At 38.3% G+C, this 23010-nt stretch overlaps 1 protein-coding gene across 1 annotated transcript in view; it reads left to right on the forward strand.

Moving 5' to 3' along the window:
* ZC3H12B (zinc finger CCCH-type containing 12B) overlaps nt 1–23010 on the forward strand; it is a 252665-nt gene that overhangs the window by 207021 nt on the left and 22634 nt on the right. The window contains exon 4 of the mRNA XM_037017076.2: nt 18605–19369. Coding sequence (XP_036872971.1) covers nt 18759–19369 — 611 coding nt within the window. The 5' untranslated portion in view covers nt 18605–18758. The remainder of the gene's footprint in view (nt 1–18604; nt 19370–23010) is intronic.

Raw genomic sequence — 23010 nt, forward strand, 5'->3', positions numbered from 1 at the left:
TTTCCCTCTGAAATCGGGAACAACACAGGGATGCTCACTCTTCCCCCTGTTATTCAACAGAGTACTTGAGGTCCTAGCCATAGCAATTACAAAACAAAGAAATAACAAGGAATCCAGATTGGTAAAGAAGTCCAACTGTCACTATTTGCAGACGGCATGATATTGTACATAAAAAACCCTAAAGATTCCCAGAAATGGGCTGCTTTAATTTGTCTGATTTCGCTCAGACTGTTCAAGTACAGTTGGACAATATCCATCATATCATAGACAAATTTTCACAAATGCCTAGGGTGCCTAAATGGTTTTCTTGGCTTCACTGGAGATGGATGGTAATTACAGATTTGCTTTGTTTATGTCACCGTATTCCTATTATGTTAATACGTGTGTGCAAATTAGTAGTTTCAAACCTATACATACTTAAGGTACTCTACAAGATGATATGTCAAAGAAATAATCAATCCTCCCATGTTTTCTTCCATATGCTACCTCTATAGCTTTTCTTCTTCCTTCCTAATTACAACCCTTAAATAGAATTCGTGCCTCATATCGAATTTACCGAGTATCATAATTCCTCCAGGTGGTAAAGATACCTCGAGACAAGTGCTGGGCATAAAGCCACAGGGCATAAATCTGCAAAGAAGTAAAAAGCTAACCTTTTCAAACAATATGGCTTCTCTCTCACTTACCAACTTTACATTTCCCTGTATGGCCCCGGCAAATGATTGGTTAGACAGAGACGGGTAAGATTCCTCAAGGGAGGAACAACCTAAGACAGGCACAGTCGCAGGGGGGCCATCAGGTGGGAAATTGGGGATCAACAGAGGTGAGGCTCAGAACCTCACCCCTCCTGCTTTGAGAGAAATCTTCTGCATCCGTGGATGTTTTGCTGCCCTTGTCTAGCTTGGATTAATACTTAGTCCATAGGCACACACCTGATCATCTACATTTGCCCTCTTAAAGCACTAAACTATGTTTTCTACGTTTATCTTGCATCTACCTACCACTTCAGCATTTTATTAAAAATAATAATAATAATAATAATAAAGGGAGAAATGTGGGATCAACATATAAATCAAGTATAAAAATCAAATGAATATTCATATTTGACCTGATTGTTTATAGTTCATAATGCATGATCAAAACCGAAAGTTTCTGTGATGAATGCCCTTGTACTGTTCACCATGTAAGAATTCATTCACTATGTAAGAATTCGTTCACCATGTAAGAACTTGCTCGTTATGCTTCAGAAGATTGGAGACTGACGAGAATTACGCTTGAGATGGATTAATGATTGTACATTGAGCGTTGACCCCCCTATACTGAATTTTATTGTTGTTAACAACCATTTGATCAATAAATATGAGAGACGCCCTCTCAAAAAAAGATAAAATGACATTTACAGGCCAATAAGGGAAACATAACCATTTGACGTTTGATGATATTAGGAAATAGTACTGTCGATTTTTTTGGGGGGGGGAGGTGATAGTTTGGGAATATGTTTTAAAAAGGGAATGCTTGCCTTTTGAAGATGCATTCTGAAATGCTTACTGGTGAAATCATATGATGTATGGTATTTAATGTTCAGGAGAGGGCGACATAGGTGCAGGCATAGAGAGTTGGTTAATTGTTGAAGTTGAGTAATGACTGGTATGGTGGTCATTAGACTAGTCTCTCTACTTTTGTGTATGTATGAAATATTTTTAAATTGTGCAATAAATGTTTTAAAATTGTGCATCAAAATGAATGCACTAATGTGAAAAATGCAATGAAAAAATCGGGAAGAAATTTTTCATGCAGGATGCTGACGCTTCATGCCTGAGAACGGTAAGATGAGTCATCTCCCCTTTCATTTCTACATCTGCTGTCTGTATATTTTTATATTATTGTTAAAATGATAAATTATGCATAGTAAGTCCTACAGGTCAATAAACAAAACCTCTCCATAAAAAAAAATAAAAAATAAAAAAATAAATAAAAATAATAATAATAATAAAGGGAGAAATGTGGGATCAACATATAAATCAAGTATAAAAACAAACGAATATTCATATTTGACCTGATTGTTTATAGTTCATAATGCGTGATCAAAACCGAAAGTTTCTGGGATGAATGCCCTTGTACTGTTCACCATGTAAGAATTTATTCACTATGTAAGAATTCGTTCACCATGTAAAAACTTGTTCGTTATGCTTCAAAAGATTGGAGACTGATGAGAATTAGGCTTGAGATGGATTAATGATTGTGCATTGAGCATTGATCCCCCTATACTGAATTTTATTGTTGTTAACAACCATTTGATCAATAAATATGAGAGATGCCCTCTCAAAAAAAAAAAAAAAACCCTAAAGACTTCACTCCAAAATGGCTAGAACTGATAATGGAATACAGCAAAGTTGCAGGATACAAAATTAACACACAGAAATCTGTGGCTTTCCTATACACTAACAATGAGCCAATAGAAAGAGAAATCAGGAAAACAATTCCATTCACAATTGCATAAAAAGAATAAAATACCTAGGAATAAACCTAACCAAAGAAGTGAAAGAGCTATACCCTGAAAACTACAAGTCACTCTTAAGAGAAATTAAAGGGGACACTCACAAATGTAAACTCATCAAATGCTCGTGGCTAGGAAGAATTAATATCGTCAAAATGGCCATCCTGCCCAAAGCAATATACCAATTTGATGCAATCCCTATCAAATTGCCAACAACATTCTTCAATGAACTGGAACAAATAGTTCAAAAATTCATATGGAAACACCAAAGAACCTGAATGGCCAAAGCAATCCTGTGAAAGAAGAATAAAGTGGCTGGGATCTCACTCCCCAACTTCAAGCTCTACTACAAAGCCATAGTAATAAAGACAATTTGGTAATGGCACAAGAACACAGCCACAGACCAGTGGAACAGATTAGAGACTCCAGACATTAACCCAAAAATATATGGTCAATTAATATTCAATAAAGGAGCCATGGACATACAATGAGGAAATGACAGTCTCTTCAACAGATGGTGCTGACAGAACTGGATAGCTACATGTAAGAGAATGAAACTGGGTCACTGTCTAACCCCATACACAAATGTAAATTCAAAATGGATCAAAGACCTGAATGTAAGTCATGAAAACATAAAACTCTTAGAAAAAAACATAGGCAAAAATCTCTTGGATGTGAACATTAGTGACTTTTTCATGAACATATCTCCCCGGGCAAGGAAAACAAAAGCAAAAATGAATATGTGGGACTATATCAAGCTGAAAAGCTTCTGTACAGGGAAAGCCACCATCAATAGAACAAAAACGCATCCTACAGTATGGGAGAATATATTCATAAATGACAGATCCGATAAAGGGTTGACATCCGAAATATATAAGCAGTTCACACCCCTCAACAATCATAAAGCAAATAATCCAATTAAAAAGTGGGCAGAGGAGCTGAACAGACAGTTCTCCAAAGAAGAAATTCAGATGGCCAACAGACACATGAAAAGATGCTCCACATCACTAGTCATCAGAGTAATGCAAATTAAAACCACAATGAGATATCACCTCACACCAGTAGGGATCGCCATCATCCAAAGACAAACAACAAATGTTGGAAAGGTAGTGGAGAAAGAGGAACCCTCCTACACTGCTGGTGGGAATGTAAATTAGTTCAACCATTGTTTAAAGCAGTATGGAGGTTCCTCAAAAAGCTCAAAATAGACATACCATTTGACCCGGTAATTCCACTTCTAGGAATTTACCCTAAGATTGCAGCAGCCCAGTTTGAAAAAGACAGATGCACCCCTATGTTTATTGCAGCACTATTTACAATAGCCAAGAATTGGAAGCAACCTAAATGTCCATCGGTAGATGAATGGATAAAGAAGATGTGGTACATATACACAATGGAATATTATTCAGCTATAAGAAAAAAACAAATCCTACCATTTACAACAACATGGATGGAGCTAGAGGGTATTATGCTCAGTGAAATAAGCCAGGCAGCAAAAGACAAGTACCAAATGGAGTATAAGAACAAAGAAAAACCGAAGGAACAAAGCAGCAGCAGAATCACAGAACCCAAGAATGAACTAACGGTTACCAAAGGGTAAGGAACTGGGGAGGATGGGTGCAAAGGGAGGGATAAGGGTGGGGAAAAAGAAAGGGGGCATTACGATTAGCATGTATAATATGGACGGGGGCATAGGGAGGGATGTGAGACACAGAGAAGACAAGTAGTGATTCTACAGCATCTTACTACGGTGATGGACAATGACTGTAATGGGGTTTGTGGGGGTAACTTGTTGAAGGGGGAAGTCTAGTAAGCGTAATGTTCTTCATGCAATTGTAGATTAATGATAACAAAATTAATTTTAAAAAAACCACTGAAATCTGCACTGTGCAGGAGAAGGCAAATAGTGACTCTGTGGCATCTTACTATACTGATGTGTAGTGACTGCACTGGGGTATCGGGGAGACACGATAATATGGGTGAATGTAGTAACCACATTGTTTTTTCATGTGAAACCTTCATAAGAGTGTATATCAATAACACATCACTAAAAAAAAATCTGCACTGTGCAGGCAATGCTATGGCCCTGTTGACTGAGAGCATGTATGTGAAAGTAGTTTGGCAACTCTAACATGCAATGCAAATGTAAGTCATTGTTCATATTTTATGCCTATTACAAAAGTTTCATAGTAACTTTTTTCTTTGCCACTTTTAAAGTAAAGCATAATGGGTAGATACAATACAGACTTCATTTGTAGTTTTTTTTTTTTGAGAGGGCATCTCTCATATTTATTGATCAAATGGTTGTTAACAACAATAAAATTCAGTATAAGGGGGTCAATGCTCAATGCACAATCATTAATCCATCTCAAGCCTAATTCTCGTCAGTCTCCAATCTTCTGAAGCATAACGAACAAGTTCTTACATGGTGAACGAATTCTTACATAGTGAATGAATTCTTACATGGTGAACACTACAAGGGCATTCATCACAGAAACTTTCGATTTTGATCACGCATTATGAACTATAAACAATCAGGTCAAATATGAATATTCATTTGATTTTTATACTTGATTTATATGTTGATCCCACATTTCTCCCTTTATTATTATTATTATTTTTTTTTTTAATAAAATGCTGAAGTGGTAGGTAGATGCAAGATAAACGTAGAAAACATAGTTTAGTGCTTTAAGAGGGCAAATGTAGATGATCAGGTGTGTGCCTATGGACTAAGTATTAATCCAAGCTAGACAAGGGCAGCAAAACATCCACGGATGCAGAAGATTTCTCTCAAAGCTGGGGGGATGAGGTTCTGAGCCTCAGCTCTGTTGATCCCCAATTTCTCACCTGATGGCCCCCCTGTGACTGTGCCTGTCTTAGATTGTTCCTCCCTTGAGGAATCTTACCTGTCTCTGTCTAACCAGTCATTTGCCGGGGCCATACAGGGAAATGTAAAGTTGGTAAGTGAGAGAGAAGCCATATTGTTTGAAAATGTTAGCTTTTTACTTCTTTGCAGATTTATGCCCTGTGGCTTCTATACCCACCACTTGTCTCGAGGTATCTTTACCACCTGGAGGAATTATGATACTCGGTAACTTCGATATGAGGCATGAATTCTATTTAAGTGTTGTAATTAGGAAGGAAGAAGAAAAGCTATAGAGGTAGCATATGGAAGAAAACATGGGAGTATTGATTATTTCTTTGACATATCTTCTTGTAGAGTACCTTAATATGTATAGGTTTTAAACTACTAACTAATTTGTACACACATATTAACATAATAGGAATACGGTGACATAAACAAAGCAAATCTATAATTACCATGCATCTCCAGTGAAGCCAAGAAAACCATTTAGGCACCCTAGGCATTTGTGAAAATTTGTCTATGATATGATGGATATTGTCCAACTGTACTTGAACAGTCTGAGAAAAATCAGACAAATTAAAGCAGCACGTTTCTAGGATCTGTTCTCCTCCCATATGTCCTTTTAACTGTAGATAGTCTATAGTCATAAGATTTTGGAGTGCTACAACTTGCACCCCTCCCAACTCCTGGTTGAGTTCCAACAGTACAGATCCGGTCAAATTCGTTGTCTCACTATATGCACATGCCAGCCTAGACAAGCCTAGACATCTCCCTCCTCATTCCAATGGCAAGTCCAGGAAACGGTGGGGTGGACGCAGCCACAACCGAAGCATCGCCCGGGTCCCTGTGGACGCTTTTTGATGATCATCCCCCGGCACGAGTCCTCCAGAGAGCGCTGATGCCGGAAGCTCCTCCTCATATTGTATCTTAGTTCATTTTCTGGGTATCCAAGCTAGGCCTTGATCTTCTGCATAGAAACAAACAGACCCATTGCCCACACTTTGACATGCCCTCTATACCACTGTGCAGAACTCATTGGAGGTCAGCACACAGGGACTGCTTTTTTTTTTCTTTTATTAAGAGAAAGGAATATTATCAGAAAACAGTACCTCCATAGCTGATCATCTGACACCCTTTAAGTGATCAACATTAAGGATATTTAAAGCATGCTTTGATCTTTGATTTACCAATAATTTTATCCTATCAAGGAGTAATCCCCCTTTTCTTTCTTTCTTTCTTTCTTTTATATTTTTTTTAATCTTTAATCTACACTTACATGAAGAATACTATGTTTACTATGCTCTCCCCTATATCAGGTCCCCCCTAACAACCACATTACGGTTACTGTCCATCAGATTAGCAAAATGTTGTAGAATCACTACTTGTCCTCTCTGTGTTGTGCAGCCCACCCTCCCCTTTCTCCCTCCCCTCCCCATGCAGGCTAATCTTAATACCCCCCTTCTTCTTCCTCCCCCTTATCCCTCCCTGCCCACCCATCCTCCCCAGTTCCTTTCCCTTTGGTACCTGTTAGTCCATTTTTGGGTTCTGTAGTTCCGCTGCTGTTTTGTTCCTTCAGTTTTTCATTTGTTCTTATACTCCTCAGATGAGTGAAATCATTTGGTATTTCTCTTTCTCCACTTGGCTTATTTCACTGAGCATAATACTCTCCAGCTCCATCCATGTTGCTGCAAATGGTTGGATTTTTCCACTTCTTATGGCTTAGTAGTATTCCATTGTGTATATGTACCACATCTTCTTTATCCATTCATCTACCGATGGACATTTAGGTTGCTTCCAATTCTTGGCTATTGTAAATAGTGCTGCGATAAACATAGGGGTGCATCTGTCTTTCTCAAACTTGATTGCTGCATTATTAGGGTAAATTCCTAGGAGTGGAATTCCTGGGTCAAATGTTAGGCCTCTTTTGAGCATTCTGATGAACCTCCAAACTGCTTTCCACAATGGTTGAACTAATTTACATTCCCAACAGCAGTGTAGGAGGGTTCCCCTTTCTCCACAGCCTCGCCAACATTTGTTGTTGTTTGTCTTTTGGATGGCAGCTATCCTTACTGGTGTGAGGTGATACCTCATTGTAGTTTTAATTTTCATTTCTCTGATAATTAGCGATGTGGAGCATCTTTTCATGTGTCTGTTGGCCATCTGTATTTCTTTTTCAGAGAACTGTCCAGTTCCTCTGCCCATTTTTTAATTGGGTTATTTGTTCTTTGTTTGTTGAGGCGTGTGAGCTCTTTATATATTCTGGACGTCAGGCCTTCATCGGATCTGACATTTTCAAATATATTCTCCCATACTGTAGGGTTCCTTTTTGTTCTATTGATGGTGTCTTTTGCTGTACAGAAGCTTTTCAGCTTAATGTAGTCCCACTTGCTCATTTTTGCTGTTGTTTTCCTTGCCTGGGGAGATATGTTCAAGAAGAGGTCACTCATGTTTCTGTCTAAGAGGTTTTTGCCTATGTTTTTTCCAAGAGTTTAATGGTCTCATGACTTACATTCAGGTCTTTGATCCATTTTGAGTTTACCTTTGTATATGGGGTTAGACAATGGTCCAGTTTCATTCTCCTACACGTAGCTGTCCAGTTTTGCCAACACCATCTGTTGAAGAGAATGTCATTTTGCCATTGTATGTCCTTGCATCCATTATCAAATATTAATTGACCATATTTGTTTGGGTTAATGTCTGGAGTCTCTAATCTGTTCCACTGGACTGTGGCTCTGTTCTTGTGCCAGTACCAAATTGTCTTGATTACTATGGCTTTGTAGTAGAGCTTGAAGTTGGGGAGTGAGATCCCCCGTACTTTATTCTTCTTTTTCAGGATTGCTTTGGCTATTCGGGGTCTTTGGTGTTTCCATATGAATTTTTGAATTATTTGTTCCAATTCATTAAAGAATGTTGGTGGTAATTTGAGAGGGATTGCTTCAAATCTGTATATTGCTTTGGGCAGGATGGCCATTTTCACGATATTAATTCTTCCTAGCCATGAGCATGGAATGAGTTTCCATTTATTAGTGTCCACTTTAATTTCTCTTAATAGTTTCTTATAGTTTTCAGGGTATAAGTCTTTCACTTCTTTGGTTAGGTTTATTCCTAGGTATTTTATTCTTTTTGATGCAATGGTGAATGGAATTGTTTTCCTGATTTCTCTTTCTATTGATTCATTGTTAGTGTATAGGAAAGCTACAGATTTCTGTGTGTTAATTTTGTATCCTGCAACTTTGCTGTATTCCTATATCAGTTTTAGTAGTTTTGGAGTGGAGTCTTCAGGGTTTTTTATGTACAGTATCATATTATCTGCAAATAGTGACAGTTTAACTTCTTCTTTACCAATCTGGATTCCTTGTATTTCTTTGTTTGGTCTGATTGCCGTGGCTAGGACTTCCAGTACTATGTTAAATAACAGTGGGGAGAGTGGGCAACCCTGTCTGGTTCCCGATCTCAGAGGAAATGCTTTCAGCTTCTCGCTGTTCAGTATAATGTTGGCTGTGGGTTTATCATATATGGCCTTTATTATGTTGAGGTACTTGCGCTCTATTTCCATTTTGCTGAGAGGTTTTGTCATGAATGGATGTTGAATTTTGTCAAATGCTTTTTCAGCATCTATGGAGATGATCATGTGGTTTTTGTCTTTCTTTTTGTTGATGTGGTGGATGATGTTGATGGATTTTCGAATGTTGTACCATCCTTGCATCCCTGGGATGAACCCCACTTGTTCATGGTGTGTGATCCTTTTGATATACTGTTGAATTCTGTTTGATAATATTTTATTGAGTATTTTTGCATCTACATTCATCAGGGATATTGGTCTGTAACTTTCTTTTTTGGTGGGGTCTTTGTCTAGTTTTGGTATTAGGGTGATGTTGACTTCATAGAATGAGTTTGGGAGTATTCCCTCTTCTTCTATTTTTTGGAACACTTTAAGGAGAATGGGTATTATGTCTTCTCTGTGTGTCTGATAAAATTCCGAGGTAAATCCGTCCGGCCCCGGGGTTTTGTTCTTGGGCAGTTTTTTGATTACCGTTTCAATTTCTTTGCTCGTAATTGGTTGGTTTAACTTTTGTGTTTCTTCCTTGGTCAGTCTTCGGAGGTTGTATTTTTCTAGGAAGTTGTCCATTTCTTCTAGGTTTTCCAGCTTGTTTGCATATAGGTTTTCATAGTAGTCTTTAATAATTCTTTGTATTTCTGTGGAGTCTGTCGTGATTTTTCCATTCTCATTTCAGATTATGTTGATTTGTGTTGATTCTCTTTTTCTCTTAATAAGTTGGGCTAGAGGCTTATCTATTTTGTTTATTCTCTCAAAGAACCAGCTCTTGGTTTCGTTGAATTTTGCTATTGTTTTATTCTTCTCAATTTTGTTTATTTCTTCTCTGATCTTTATTATGTCCCTCCTTCTGCTGACTTTAGGCCTCGTTTGTTCTTCTTTTTCCAGTTTCGATAATTGTGATGTTAGACTATTCATTTGGGATTGTTCTTCCTTCTTCAAGTGTGCCTGGATTGCTATATACTTTCCTCTTAAGACTGCTTTCGCTGTGTCCCACAGAAGTTGGGGCTTAGTGTTGTTGTCGTCATTTGTTTCTATATATTCCTTGATATCTATTTTGCTTTGTTCATTGATCCATTGATTATTTAGTAGCATGTTGTTAAGCCTCCATGTGTTTGTGAGCCTTTTTGTTTTCTTTGTAGAGTTTATTTCTACTTTTATACCTTTGTGGTCTGAAAAATTGGTTGGTAGAATTTCAATATTTTGGAATTTACTGAGGCTCTTTTTGTGAGCTAGTATGTGGTCTATTCTGGAGAGTGTTCCATGTGCACTTGAGAGGAATGTATATCCTGTTGCTTTTGGATGTAGAGTTCTATAGATGTCTAATAGGTCCATCTGTTCTAGTGTGTTGTTCAGTGCCTGTGTGTCCTTACTTATTTTCTGCCCAGTGGATCTATCCTTTGGGGTGAGTGGTGTTTTGAAGTCTCCTAAAATGAATGCATTGCAGTCTATTTCCCTCTTTAGTTCTGTTAGTATTTGCTTCACACATGCTGGTGTTCTTTTATTGGGTGCATATATATTTAGAATGGTTATATCCTCTTGTTGGACTGAGCCCTTTATCATTATGTAGTATCCTTCTTTATCTCTTGTTAATTTCTTTGTTTTGAAGTCTAGTTTGTCTGATAATAGTACTGCAACCCCTGCTTTCTTCTCACTGTTGTTTGCCTGAAATATGTTTTTCCATCCCTTGACTTTTAGTCTATGCTTGTCTTTGGGTTTAAGGTGAGTTTCTTGTAAGCAGCATATAGATGGGTCTTGCTTTTTTATCCATTCTATTACTCTGTGTCTTTTGATTGGTGCATTAAGTCCATTTACATTTCGGGTGACTATTGAGAAATATGTACTCATTGCCATTGCAGGCTTTACATTCGTGGTTACCAAAGGTTCAAGGTTAGCTTCTTTAGTATCTTACTGCCTAACTTAGCTCGCTTATTGAGCTGTTATATACACTGTCTGGAGATTCTTTTCTTCTCTCCCTTCTTATTCCTCCTCCTCCTTTCTTCATATGTTGTGTGTTTTGTTCTGTGCTATTTTTAGGAGTGCTCCCATCTAGAGCAGTCCCTGTAGGATGCCCTGTAGAGGTGGTTTGCGGGAAGCAAAACACCCAGCTTTTGCTTGTCTGGGAATTGTTTAATCCCACCATCATATTTAAATGATAGTCATGCTGGATACAGTATCCTTGGTTCAAGGCCCTTCTGTTTCATTGCATTAAGTATATCATGCCATTCTCTTCTGGCCTGTAGGGTTTCTGTCGAGAAGTCTGATGTTAGCCTGATGGGTTTTCCTTTATAGGTGACCTTTTTCTCTCTAGCTGCCTTTAAAACTCTTTCCTTGTCCTTGATCCTTGCCATTTTTATTCCTATGTGTCTTGGTTGTCCTCCTTGGATCCTTTCTGTTGGGGGTTCTGTGTAATTCCATGGTCTGTTCGATTATTTCCTCCCCCAGTTTGGGGAAGTTTTCAGCAATTATTTTTTCAAAGAGACTTTCTATCCCTTTTCGTCTTTCTTCTTCTTCTGGTACCCCTATAATATGAATATAATTCCTTTTGTATTGGTCACATAGTTCTCTTACTGTTGTTTCATTCCTGGAGATCCTTTTATCTCTCTCTATGTCAGCTTCTATACGTTCTGCTCTCTGGCTTCTATTCCTTCAATGGCTTCTTGCATCTTATTCATTCTGCTTATAAATCCTTCCAGGGTTTGTTTCACTTCTGTGATATCCTTCCTGACATCTGTGATCTCCCTCCGGACTTCATCCCATTGCTCTTGCATTTTTCTCTGCATCTCATTCCATTGCTCTTGCATTTTTCTCTGCATCTCTGTCAGCATGTTCATGATTTTTTTTTTAATTCTTTTTCAGGTGGACTGGTTAGGTCTGTCTCCTTCTCAGGTGTTGTCTCTGTGATCTTTGTTTGCCTGTAGTTTTGCCTTTTCATGGTGATAGAGATAGTTTGCAGACCTGGTACGAGTGACTGCTGGAAGAGCTTCCCTTCTTGTTGGTTTGTGGCCTTCCTCTCCTGGGAGAATAGCGACCTCTAGTGGCTTATGCTTGTCAGCTGCATGCAGACAGGGCTTCTGCTACCTGCCCGTTTTCTATGGAGTTTATCCCCGCTGTCGCTGTGGGCGTGACCTGCCTGGGGCTGCTCCTCCAATGTGGTGGAGCCCCGTTGGATGGGGAGCGGCCGGGAGGCTATTTTTCTCCATAAGGGGCCTCTGTGCTCCCTCTTGCTCAGGGGGTTAGAGTGCCTAGAGATCCCCAGATTTCCTGCCTCTGGCCTAAGTGTCCTGTCCTGCTCCTTTAAGACTTCCAAAAAGCGCTCTCCAAACCAAAACAACAACAGCAACAATGAGAGAGGGAACAGAAAAAAAAAGGAAAGGAAGAAACACGTGATTTTTTTTTTTCCTCAGGCGCCCGTCCCAGGCACCCGCTCACCGGTCCTGCTGCTCTGCCTCCCTAGCACCGGGGTCCCTGTCCCTTTAAGGCTTCCAAAAAGCACTCACCAAAAAGAGGGAAAAAAAGGGAAAATGGCGAGATTTCCTCCGTCCTCAGGCGCCGGTCTCAGGCACACACCCACCAGTCCCGTAGGGAAAAACATGCGATAATCTTTGTCCTCAGGCACCGATCCCAGGCACCCCCTCACTGGTCACGCTGCCCTGCCGCCCTAGCAACGGGGTCCCTGTCCCTTTAAGGCTTCCATAAAGCACTCACCAAAAAAAATAAGGCGCTGGGTTCTTGCATGTGTGGATGTGGTCTGGATGTTGTCCTGTGTCCTCTGGTCTCTATTTTAGGAAGAGTTTTGTTTGTTATATTTTCATAGCTCTATGTGTTTTGGGGAGGAGATTTCCACTGCTCTACTCACACTGCCATCCTGGCTCTGCCCCCGCATTTGTAGTTTTTAAAGCTAATTCTAAAAATAGTCGTACAGTTCAAAAAGTACAAACTAAGAAAAGATCTTAGTATTCTAATGAGACTGAACCATATTCACTTCTCAGTTATCTAGGCCCACCAAAATTCCCACACAGTAGACAGTTTTTCATATGTTTATTTTCCTTGAGTATGCTTATTGTGAAGAGCTGGGAGAGAAAGGGAAGGGCAGTTGTCTAACTAGGTATCCCTAAGTGTCTCTTAAATCATGCCTTCCTAGAGCACAGCTTGAATTTAACAACTCCACAAATAGTAAAGTAGCTTAGCCAAATAGAAATAATTTAGAATTTACTATTCTGACCTTGACTTGGACACCTGTTGGATAGCTCTGTCCTATATGCTTATATGGCCATTGGGCTTTTAAAAATATCTCCAATGGTTTTGGCTCAGTAGACACAGCCAGATGTTTCTGTCTCCAAACAGAGTGTTTGGCAGAGTTTGGAAAAGATGAGGTGGAATCTGTAGTAGAAACTAAAGATTGATCTTGGAAAAATACTCTATATAATGCAAAATGAATGAATTGTATTTCATAATAAAAAGATGGGGGCAGGGGCTGAAGTAGATTCAGCAGACTTAATGGTAAGAAGACTCTTTTTTTTTTGCCTTAATTTAAATTTCTTGAACTCACTATTGGCAGCTTTTGCTTGCACATGTTTCTCTGCTTTTTTAGGTTCAAATACAAGGTTGCAATCATTTGTTGAATCATATTCTTAAATTATAGGCAAGATCTGTACCTATACCATGCAGATTTGTGATTACGATACTGTTAGATCCATAAACAAGTTACATGCAGTCCTTTAATTTCATTTGACTAATGCGATTTTCCAAAGTATGCCTGTCTTTAATGTCTTCATTTGTGATTTTTTTCAATTAATAACAATGGAAAATAAAAACTCTTAACAACACTGGTCATAAATAGAGAGTAGAACAACTTTTTTCCCACTCACATTCCTTTTTGGGCCAAAGTAACTATTTTCCTTTAGCCATCCTCAATGCTTTGATTTATCACTCCTCACCATTAATATTAGACATGAAGTGTTAATTAAGCACAATATATTAATGTTCATATATCTATAATTTTAAAACCTCTTCCCTGACCTACAAATTGTTGCTTTCCTTTAAGCCTCAACTCATAGCTCCCTATATTTTTTAACATTGAATCACTTGTTACAGTTTGTAATTATGAATTATATAATTATTTGATTGTGGTTTGTCTCCACTACCCACTACCACTATAAGCCCCTAGAGATCATGATCTGTGTCTGTTTTTATATCTGCAGTGCCTAACATGCTTCCTGGAACATAGTACTAAGTAAATGCTTATTTAGTAATTAATCAGAAAATAACTTCAAATATTATATCCTTAAATTATTTCCTAATCTCTTTAGCCACTATCCCTATTTCTCACACCACTGACAGAATTAAAAATTTCCTCTTCTATATGTCAACACAAATTTTCATGTTACTTGAAGGACCAACTGTACATTCAGGTTTGCCTGGTACATCCCTAGTTAATGCTTATTGTTCTGACATAATTGTTAATAATGCTTCTTTCATTGTCAAAAGTGTTCCAGTTTAGACTGTAATTAAAATGGTCACCCTCTATAGAAGTTTGTTTCAGCACTTCCTAAAGCCACTTTTAGCCAACTTTTTTTTTTTGAGAGGGCATCTCTCATATTTATTGATCAAATGGTTGTTAACAACAATAAAATTCTCTATAGGGGGGTCAATGCTCAATGCACAGTCATTAGTCCATCTCAAGCCTAGTTCTCTTCAGTCTCCAATCTTCTGAAGCATAACGAACAAGTTCTTACATGGTGAACGAATTCTTACATAGTGAATAAGTTCTTACATGGTGAACAGTACAAGGGCATTCATCACAGAAACTTTTGGTTTTGATCACACATTATGAACTATAAACAATCAGGTCAAATATGAATATTCATTTGATTTTTATACTTGATTTATATGTGGATCCCACATTTCTCCCTTTATTATTATTATTATTTTTACTTTTAATAAACTGCTGAAGAGGTAGGTAGAGGCAAAATAAAGGTAGAAAACATAGTTTAGTGTTGTAAGAGAGCAATTGTAGATGATCAGGTGTGTGCCTGTAGACTATGTGCTAATCCGAGCTAGACAAGTGCAATAAAACATCCACGGATGCAGAGGCTTTCTCTCAACACGGGGGGGGGGGGGGGTGAGGTTCTAAGCTTCACCACTGTTGTTCCCCAATTTCTCACCTGATGGCCCCCCCTGCGAATGTGCCTGTCTTAGGTTGTTCCTCCCTTGAGGAATCTTACCCGTCTCTGGCTAACCAGTCATCTTCCGGGGCCATAGAGGAAATGTAAAGTTGGTAAGTGAGAGAGAAGCTATATTGTTTGAAAAGGTTAGCTTTTTACTTCTTTGCAGATTTATGCCCTGTGGTTTCTATGCCCAGCGCTTGTCTCGAGGTATCTTTACCACCTGGAGGAATTATGATACTCGGTAAATTCGATATGAGGCACGAATTCTATTTAAGGGTTATAATTAGGAAGGAAGAAGAAAAGTTATAGAGGTAGCATATGGAAGAAAACATGGAGGATTTTTTATTTCTTTGACATATCTTCTTGTAGAGTACCTTAAGTATGTATAGGTTTTAAACTACTAACTAACTTGTGCACACATATTAACATAATAGGAATACGGTGACATAAACAAAGCAAATCTATGATTACCAGCCATCTCCAGTGAAGCCAAGAAAACCATTTAGGCACCCTAGGCATTTGTGAAAATTAGTCTATGATATGATGGATATTGTCCAACTGTACTTGAACAGTCTGAGAGAAATCAAACAAATTAAAGCAACCCATTTCTGCGATCTGTTCACATCCCATATGTTCTTTTAACCGTAGATAGTCTATAGTGGTAAGATTTTGGAGCACTACAACTTGCACCCCTCCCAACTCCTGATTGAGTTCCAACAGTACAGATCCGGTCGGATTCGTTGTCTCACTGTATGCACATGCCAGCCTAGACATCTCCCTCCTCATTCCAATGGCAAGTCCAGGAAATGGTGAGGTGGACGCAGCCACAACCGCAGCATCGCCCGGGTCCCTGTGGAGGCTTTTTGATGATCATCCCCTGGCACGAGTCCTCCAGAGAGTGCTGATGCTGGAAGCTCCTCCTCATATCGTATCTTAGTTCATTTTCTGGGTAGCCATGCTAGGCCTTGATCTTCTGCATAGAAACAAACAGACCCTTTGCCCACACTTTGACATGCCCTCTATACCACTGTGCAGAACTCATTGGAAGTCAGCACACAGGATCTGATTTTTTTTTTAATCTTTAATCTACACTTACATGAAGAATACTATGTTTACTATGCTCTCCCCTATATCAGGTCCCCCCTAAAAACCACATTGCGGTCACTGTCCATCAGCATAGCAAAATGTAGAATCACTACTTGTCCTCTCTGTGTTGTACAGCCCTCCCTCCCCTTTCTCCCTCCCCCCACTATGCATGCTAATCTTAATACCCCCCTTCTTCTTTCCCCCCTTATCCCCCCCTGCCCACCCATCCTCCCCAGTTCCTTTCCCTTTGGTACCTGTTAGTCCATTTTTGGGTTCTGTAATTCCGCTGCTGTTTTGTTCCTTTGGTTTTTCCTTTGTTCTTATACTCCTCAGATGAGTGAAATCATTTGGTATTTCTCTTTCTCGGCTTGTTTTAGCCAACTTTTTTTTTTAGTTTCCAAATTCTTTGAGGACAGGATTATTTCAGCTTTACCTTCCTAGACCTAGGGCTTATCATAGTGTCTGACACTCAGTGACTGTTCTTTTCAGTGAAAAGACATTCCTGCCATTGCAAAGAAGTTTGCATTGTAAAGCAAAACAAAACAAACACAAAAAACACATGACACCTACACACCTGCATACATTTTAGGACAGACAACAAACCTTTTTATTAAAATCTTGCTTAAGACTTTGAAAGGTAAATCCAAGTTTATGTTTACAAGGTCATCTATTTCTTTTCTACCTTGAGGTTATTGAGCAGGAAGCATTCACAATAATAACTAGTAATTTCAATGAGTGCTTACTATGTTGTGGGATTTTCCCTGAGTTTAAATTTGCTATAATATGTGTACATGAATATGGTAAAGGTGCTCACACCAACGTCAATTTTAATAGAGTCAGATATCAAAGAGTAGAAGAGTAAAACATTCTGTGGTCCTTAGCTAAACTTGTCTTCTACATATACCTTCCATTTGCCAATAAAGTATGCAGTTAGTCTTATAAACAGTTGCATTTAAGTGATTTTGGAGCTTTAAATAAGTGCAGGGGGAAAATCTTGATGTCATGTGTTCACTAGAAATTATTTTGGAGGAAATAAAATGAAAGTCAGATAGTAAATGTGGAATTTATAGAGGAAATAAGCTTTAAAATTTGAATAACAAAGATTAATGGAAAAGTGAAAGTAAAATGGCTATGTGTTGGCTAATTTATTAAGGGAAAATTTGAAGTCAGAAGTGGTAGCACAATCATTAGAGAAATAATTATATGCTATCTGAATGTCAGTTCTGAGAAGTCAATTATGTGTGCATATGATGTTTCCAAATGTGACACTTTTAACATAAGCATGCCATTATCCATGCTTAGATAGAGATGTTGGTTATTTTTTTCTCCTGTCTGTATAAATAGGATTGAAGTAACTGGAAAATATTAGTACACTGGTTACATAGATAGTCTGGTTTTAGATTAGTGAGCACACCTGCTATCTGAAAAGCATGTCAGTGTTCACGTGTCTACAGCCTTGCCTGTCAGTCTTCTTTTGTTTTAAACCAAATTCCTAGTGGTGTCTGTTGCACTCTTTACATATATCGAGAACCTACTATGTTCTGTACACTTTTCTAAAGACTTTCTCTACTTATATTATTTAATCTCTGCCCTATAAGATAACTATCAGTGACCTCATTTTACATGTGGGGAAACCAAGGCTCAAATTAAAGGAAACAATTTGGCCAGGTTAGAACTCAGAACTGCAGGGACAGATGAAGGAGGTGAGATGAGGAGTTTAGAAATTTAATAGTCCTTAATTCTTTTCTGTAAATATTCTTTTTAAAATGTTCTGGTTTCTCATGCAAACTGAGTTGATGTTTGCCTGTTTTACAATACAATAAATATAATTGCAGCAAATAAAAGAGGCTGCAGATACAATTCATGAGTGTGCACAAACCTCTTTCCTTATCTGGAGCACACCTCTCTGTCATTCTTATTGCCTGCTTCAATTGCTTGAAAGCAATTTTAATGATTTTTTAGTCACCCCAGTAGATGTTGTCGTTGATATCTGACAAAGAGTGTAGTACTGAAGAGGTTGTGCTCTTTAGGGGTGTAGCTCAACCTTAGCAAGAAGGATCAACTGCAGAACATGGAAAAGCTTACCTGACAGAAATAAATAGAATTCTTTCAAGGATGTATATATTCTTGCACCTTGTTGAAAAGCTATGTTCCTGTTTTTCAAAGTTGTTTCAGTATGCAGTTAATTTTAGCTGTGATTTTTCTATCTGTGTGGGAATTAGAGCGTTTTTGCTATCCCTGAAATTTTTATTTTTAGAATTATTAGAGAATTAGAGACTTTATTTTTTAATATAAGGTGAGTCCAAACATTTTAAGCAGAAAAATAAAATGTCGGACAACCTGTAGTTTCTTATGAAGAAACCTTGTGTTTTACAATGCTTTTCCAGAACTTCACTAAACATGATTATGGTATGTGTGTTTACTTGTAGAAACTGATAACATCTGAACATATCCAACCAAACAGGCAAAATCTTGCACCATCACTACCACCACATTTTACCACAAAGGAATGCCACTGCACATGGACTCCAAGCAGATTAAAAATAAAAATAGTTGACTAGACTTCAGACTGTCCTGAACGGGATGACGGCTACAGCTACAGTGAAGACACCAAAAATGGAGAAGAGTACCTCCAAGGAAGAGAAACAGCAGCCTAAGCAGGACAGCACAGAGCAGGGCAAAGCTGATTCTGAAGAGTGGATGAGCTCTGAGAGTGACCCTGAACAAATGAGCCTTATGAGTGGTAACCACAATGAAGACAGCTGTCAACCTGGGGTTTCTCAGTTAAAGAAAGATGTGATTCCCTCCAAGTCACACCGCCAGCTCTGTAGATCACCTTGCCTAGATTGTCCAAGCTTCTCCCAGAGCAGCATTTTGCAGTATGGGAAGCTTGACTTGGAAAAGGAATATCAAGCCAAGATGGATTTTGCTCTAAAGTTGGGCTATGCAGAGGAACAGATTCAATCAGTGCTGAACAAGTTGGGCCCAGAATCACTTATTAATGATGTATTGGCAGAACTTGTAAGACTTGGGAACAAAGGTGATACAGAAGGACAGGTCAACTTGAGTCTGTTAGTGCCTCGGGGGCCCAATTCCAGAGAGATTATAAACCCTGAACTGTCTCTTGAAGGTGAAATAGAAAATATTGACAATTTGAGGCCTGTTGTCATTGATGGAAGTAATGTAGCAATGAGGTAAGCATGGTGTATTTTCTCTCTTTCTTTAAAACTCTCCTGAGTTCATAGAAATCATCTTCCTTTGCAAAGCACTAGGAGAGGCACTTGGTTGTTGTCTGTGGCTTGTGCTTTCCTAGGTGGACAGAGACTAAAATGATCCTTCCCCAGCCTTTTCTCTCTCCTTTGCAATTGTTACCAACTTGTTTTCAGGTGTTCTGGAAGCAGCTGAGACATTACTGATGCTTCAGAGGAGATATAACCATTCAGCCTTTGTTCCTTTTGAGGTCCCTTCTCCCATCTCTACTTAGCTAGAACAATCATCCTGAAAATTCTTCTTTAATAATGTCACTTGGGGACTTACTTGGGAACTTGCAGTAACTCCCAATTGCTCTTCTACCAAATTTGGATCCCTTTGCCTGGCTTTGTGATCTGACCTTTCCATCCTCCCATTTAATTGCGTCTCTCACTTAACTACATTTACAGCAATTCATTAACAGTCTACAGGTAAAGTATGCTGATTTCTGCCCTCACTACTTGTGTTCATGTCATTTCCCAACCTAGGAGTGACTTCCTCCTTATCTCCAAACTAGCAAGTTTCTCATTTGATTATCCCATTTTCTTTGAAGGCAGGGATATTGTTTTATGTCTCCCTTGTTTCCCCCACAGCATATAGTATAATATTGGATGCTCCTATGGAGATACAAGGGAGCAGGGATAGGAATAAGTCTTATGAACCATACCATTGCTGTGTGCAAGACTTGCTTAGCATGCTATCTGGAGGTACATTTTAATATACAGTTCTATTTAATCCTCACAGAAATTTAATTCTAGTGATGAGAAAACTAGGTTTTCAGCAAAGTGACTTCCCTGAGGTTACTTGCTATAGTTAATAAGTAGCAAACTAAGGGCATGGACTTCAACTTAACTCTTCTGGATTAAAATGAATGAAATGAAACTAACACTTAATATCTATTCTGTGCCAACTACTTTTGTATATGTTATTTAATCCTCACTAAAGACCCTACAAGAATGAACTAATTAGGTTCATTTTTGCAGGTCAAGAGACTCAGGTTCAGAGAGATTAAGTGTCCAAGGTTACACAAGAAATAAATGACAAAGCTTGTATTAAAACCCGAATCTAACTCCAAAACTCCTTTGACAATATCATTCAATAATGTGTTGTTAAGAATATTTGATATCCCTCCTAGTAGTAGAAAATATACTTACAGATTTCCTTTTGCAAATCTTTTAAACAATGACAGCATCATCAAAAAGTGGGTAAAGCAGGTTAGACATCTCCCTATTTTAATGACGGGAAACTAGAAGCTTAGTAACAAGAAAGTTAAATGACCTGTAAGGCAGTGGGCCAATAAAAAGGACAGGGTGATTTAAATGTTCTAAGAGCCAAAGGTAACTCTACTCCCCTCCAACACGAATAAACTAGAGTAATTCCTGAGGGGAAGAGTTATGGGATCTGCCAAACTCAATCTCTTATGAGATTAGACCCTCAGAACACCTTAGATTGGACCTGTTTCCCAAGGCCTACCCTTCTTTAAGGGTTTTGTATTTTAGAGGTGGTGATGAAAAGAACCCAGGATTTATTGAAGACTTTGACTTTATGATGATATAAAATCTTCTTTGGCTTTGAACTACTGTTCAAGCATCGCTGGTCATGAAGGACACCCTATGGTTTTTTTGTTTTGTAAGGAATAATGAAGAGATCAATTACCAAGGTAATTAGTTTCAATATACCTAGTCTGTGCCAGTAGCAAACTGTTATAGTAAGATGAACTATTGTCATTTGTAGAAGTTGATTAGCTAAATTAAAGATAACTCACACAATTTAAATAAAGAAAATAAAGAAAAAAGCAACCACTCAAGCTTATTTTTAGGAGCATATCAAAATAGTGCATAGTGGACCACATGATTTTTTTAAATGTCCAGCTTGTCCTTGTTAGTGTCTCTTACGTTGTCTGACTAGGTAAGTTATTAATGAATCCCATTTATTCTGCAATCACATTTCACATGGTCAAAGTATAGCACCATAGTCTGCTTATGAATTTGTTAGTGCTGTTAATCTAATCTAATCTGGTATGTTTTCCCCATTGGCTAACTAACTTTATCATGAGGTTGATACTTCTTAGACAAATTATATACTGAAAAGTGTTGTTACTCAGCATATTATGTGAATATGGATTGAAATCATGACGTTTTGTCATCTGTAGCATTTGCTTAACATTTGCAGTAGTGGTGTACCTGTGATTTACATACTGATATATGTGAAGATCCTAAAGGGTACATTCATTCTGAAATCTATCTCCTTTGGGAGGAAGAATCAATTTCAGGGAAATTAAAGCTTTCAAATGTAAATGTCACCATATTCTTAGTTAAGTATGGGAGAAGCCCAAATATTTGAACCCTACAAAAAAAGAAAGTGCAGAGGTCAGTAACCCATCTGCTAGGCAGAATTTGGCTTGGAACCTGGATCGTAATATGTGTCTTGGTCAGTTTACAGAACAAAGTAAGCTGTTGTCAACAAGACACTCTGTGACTTGCAGGTCCTAGGTTTTTAGGTTGCATTTTAGATAGGCTTTTAGGACCTAGCTTTTTTTTATTAAGGTATCATTGATATATGTATGATCTTATGGCTTCACATGAGCAACACTGTGGTTACAACATTCAGCCATATTATCAAGTCCCCCACACAGACACACCACAGCCACTGTCCATCATCATAGAAAAATGCTATAAAGTCACTACTTGTCTTCTCTGTGCTGTACTGCCTTCCCTGTAACCCCCCTACATTATGTGTGCTAATCATAATGCCCCTTAATCCCCCACCCACCCTCCCCAACACCTTCCCTTTGGTAATCCATAGTCCTTTCTTGGAGTCTGTGCATCTGTTGCTGTTTTGTTCCTTCAGTTTTGCTTTGTTGCTATACTCCACAAATGAGTGAAATCATTTGATACTTGTCTTTCTCCACCTGGATTATTTCACTGAGTATAATACCCTCTGGTTCCATCCATGTTGTTGCAAATGGTAGGATTTGTTTTCTTCTTATGGCTGAATAATACTCGATTGTGAATATGTACCACATTTTCTTTATCCATTAATCTACTGATGGACACTTAGGCTGATTCCATATCTCAGCTATTATAAATAGTAGGTCTTAGCTTTTTTTTTCATTGCAAAGAATATTTTGAGGGTGTGGGCTAAAAAAGGTCATACTGTAAGCATGATTTTATTTTCCCCTTTTTTTCATTTATTCATTCCTTAAATATTTACCAAGCACTAAACTTTGCACAGTGAGCTTTTATGTGGGACTTCATTGCCACCTTGATAAATGTTGAAAGTTAATTCAAATTCCTCTTGGGAATTTGGTGACTCTGATGGAATGCGACAGTGGTATGATTTTAATATATTTTCAATGGAATGCTATAGGTATTTTACATTTTTTATGGGGTAATTCTCAGTATATCAAAAAATTTGTATCAAAATACAGATGTAGGGCTCTCTTGTCCCCTCCTGGCATGAGCCAGGAGCTCTTTCCTCTCACTTTATTTCTAAATAAAAGCCTGTACCTTGCTCTCCTACATTGAGAGTTTGTGAAGCTCATTCTTCCACTCCACAAACAAGATCCCTGGCATCATCTTTGGGG

The sequence above is a fragment of the Manis javanica genome, chromosome X (genome assembly GCF_040802235.1).
Source record: "Manis javanica isolate MJ-LG chromosome X, MJ_LKY, whole genome shotgun sequence".
Taxonomy (NCBI): Eukaryota; Metazoa; Chordata; class Mammalia; order Pholidota; family Manidae; genus Manis; species Manis javanica.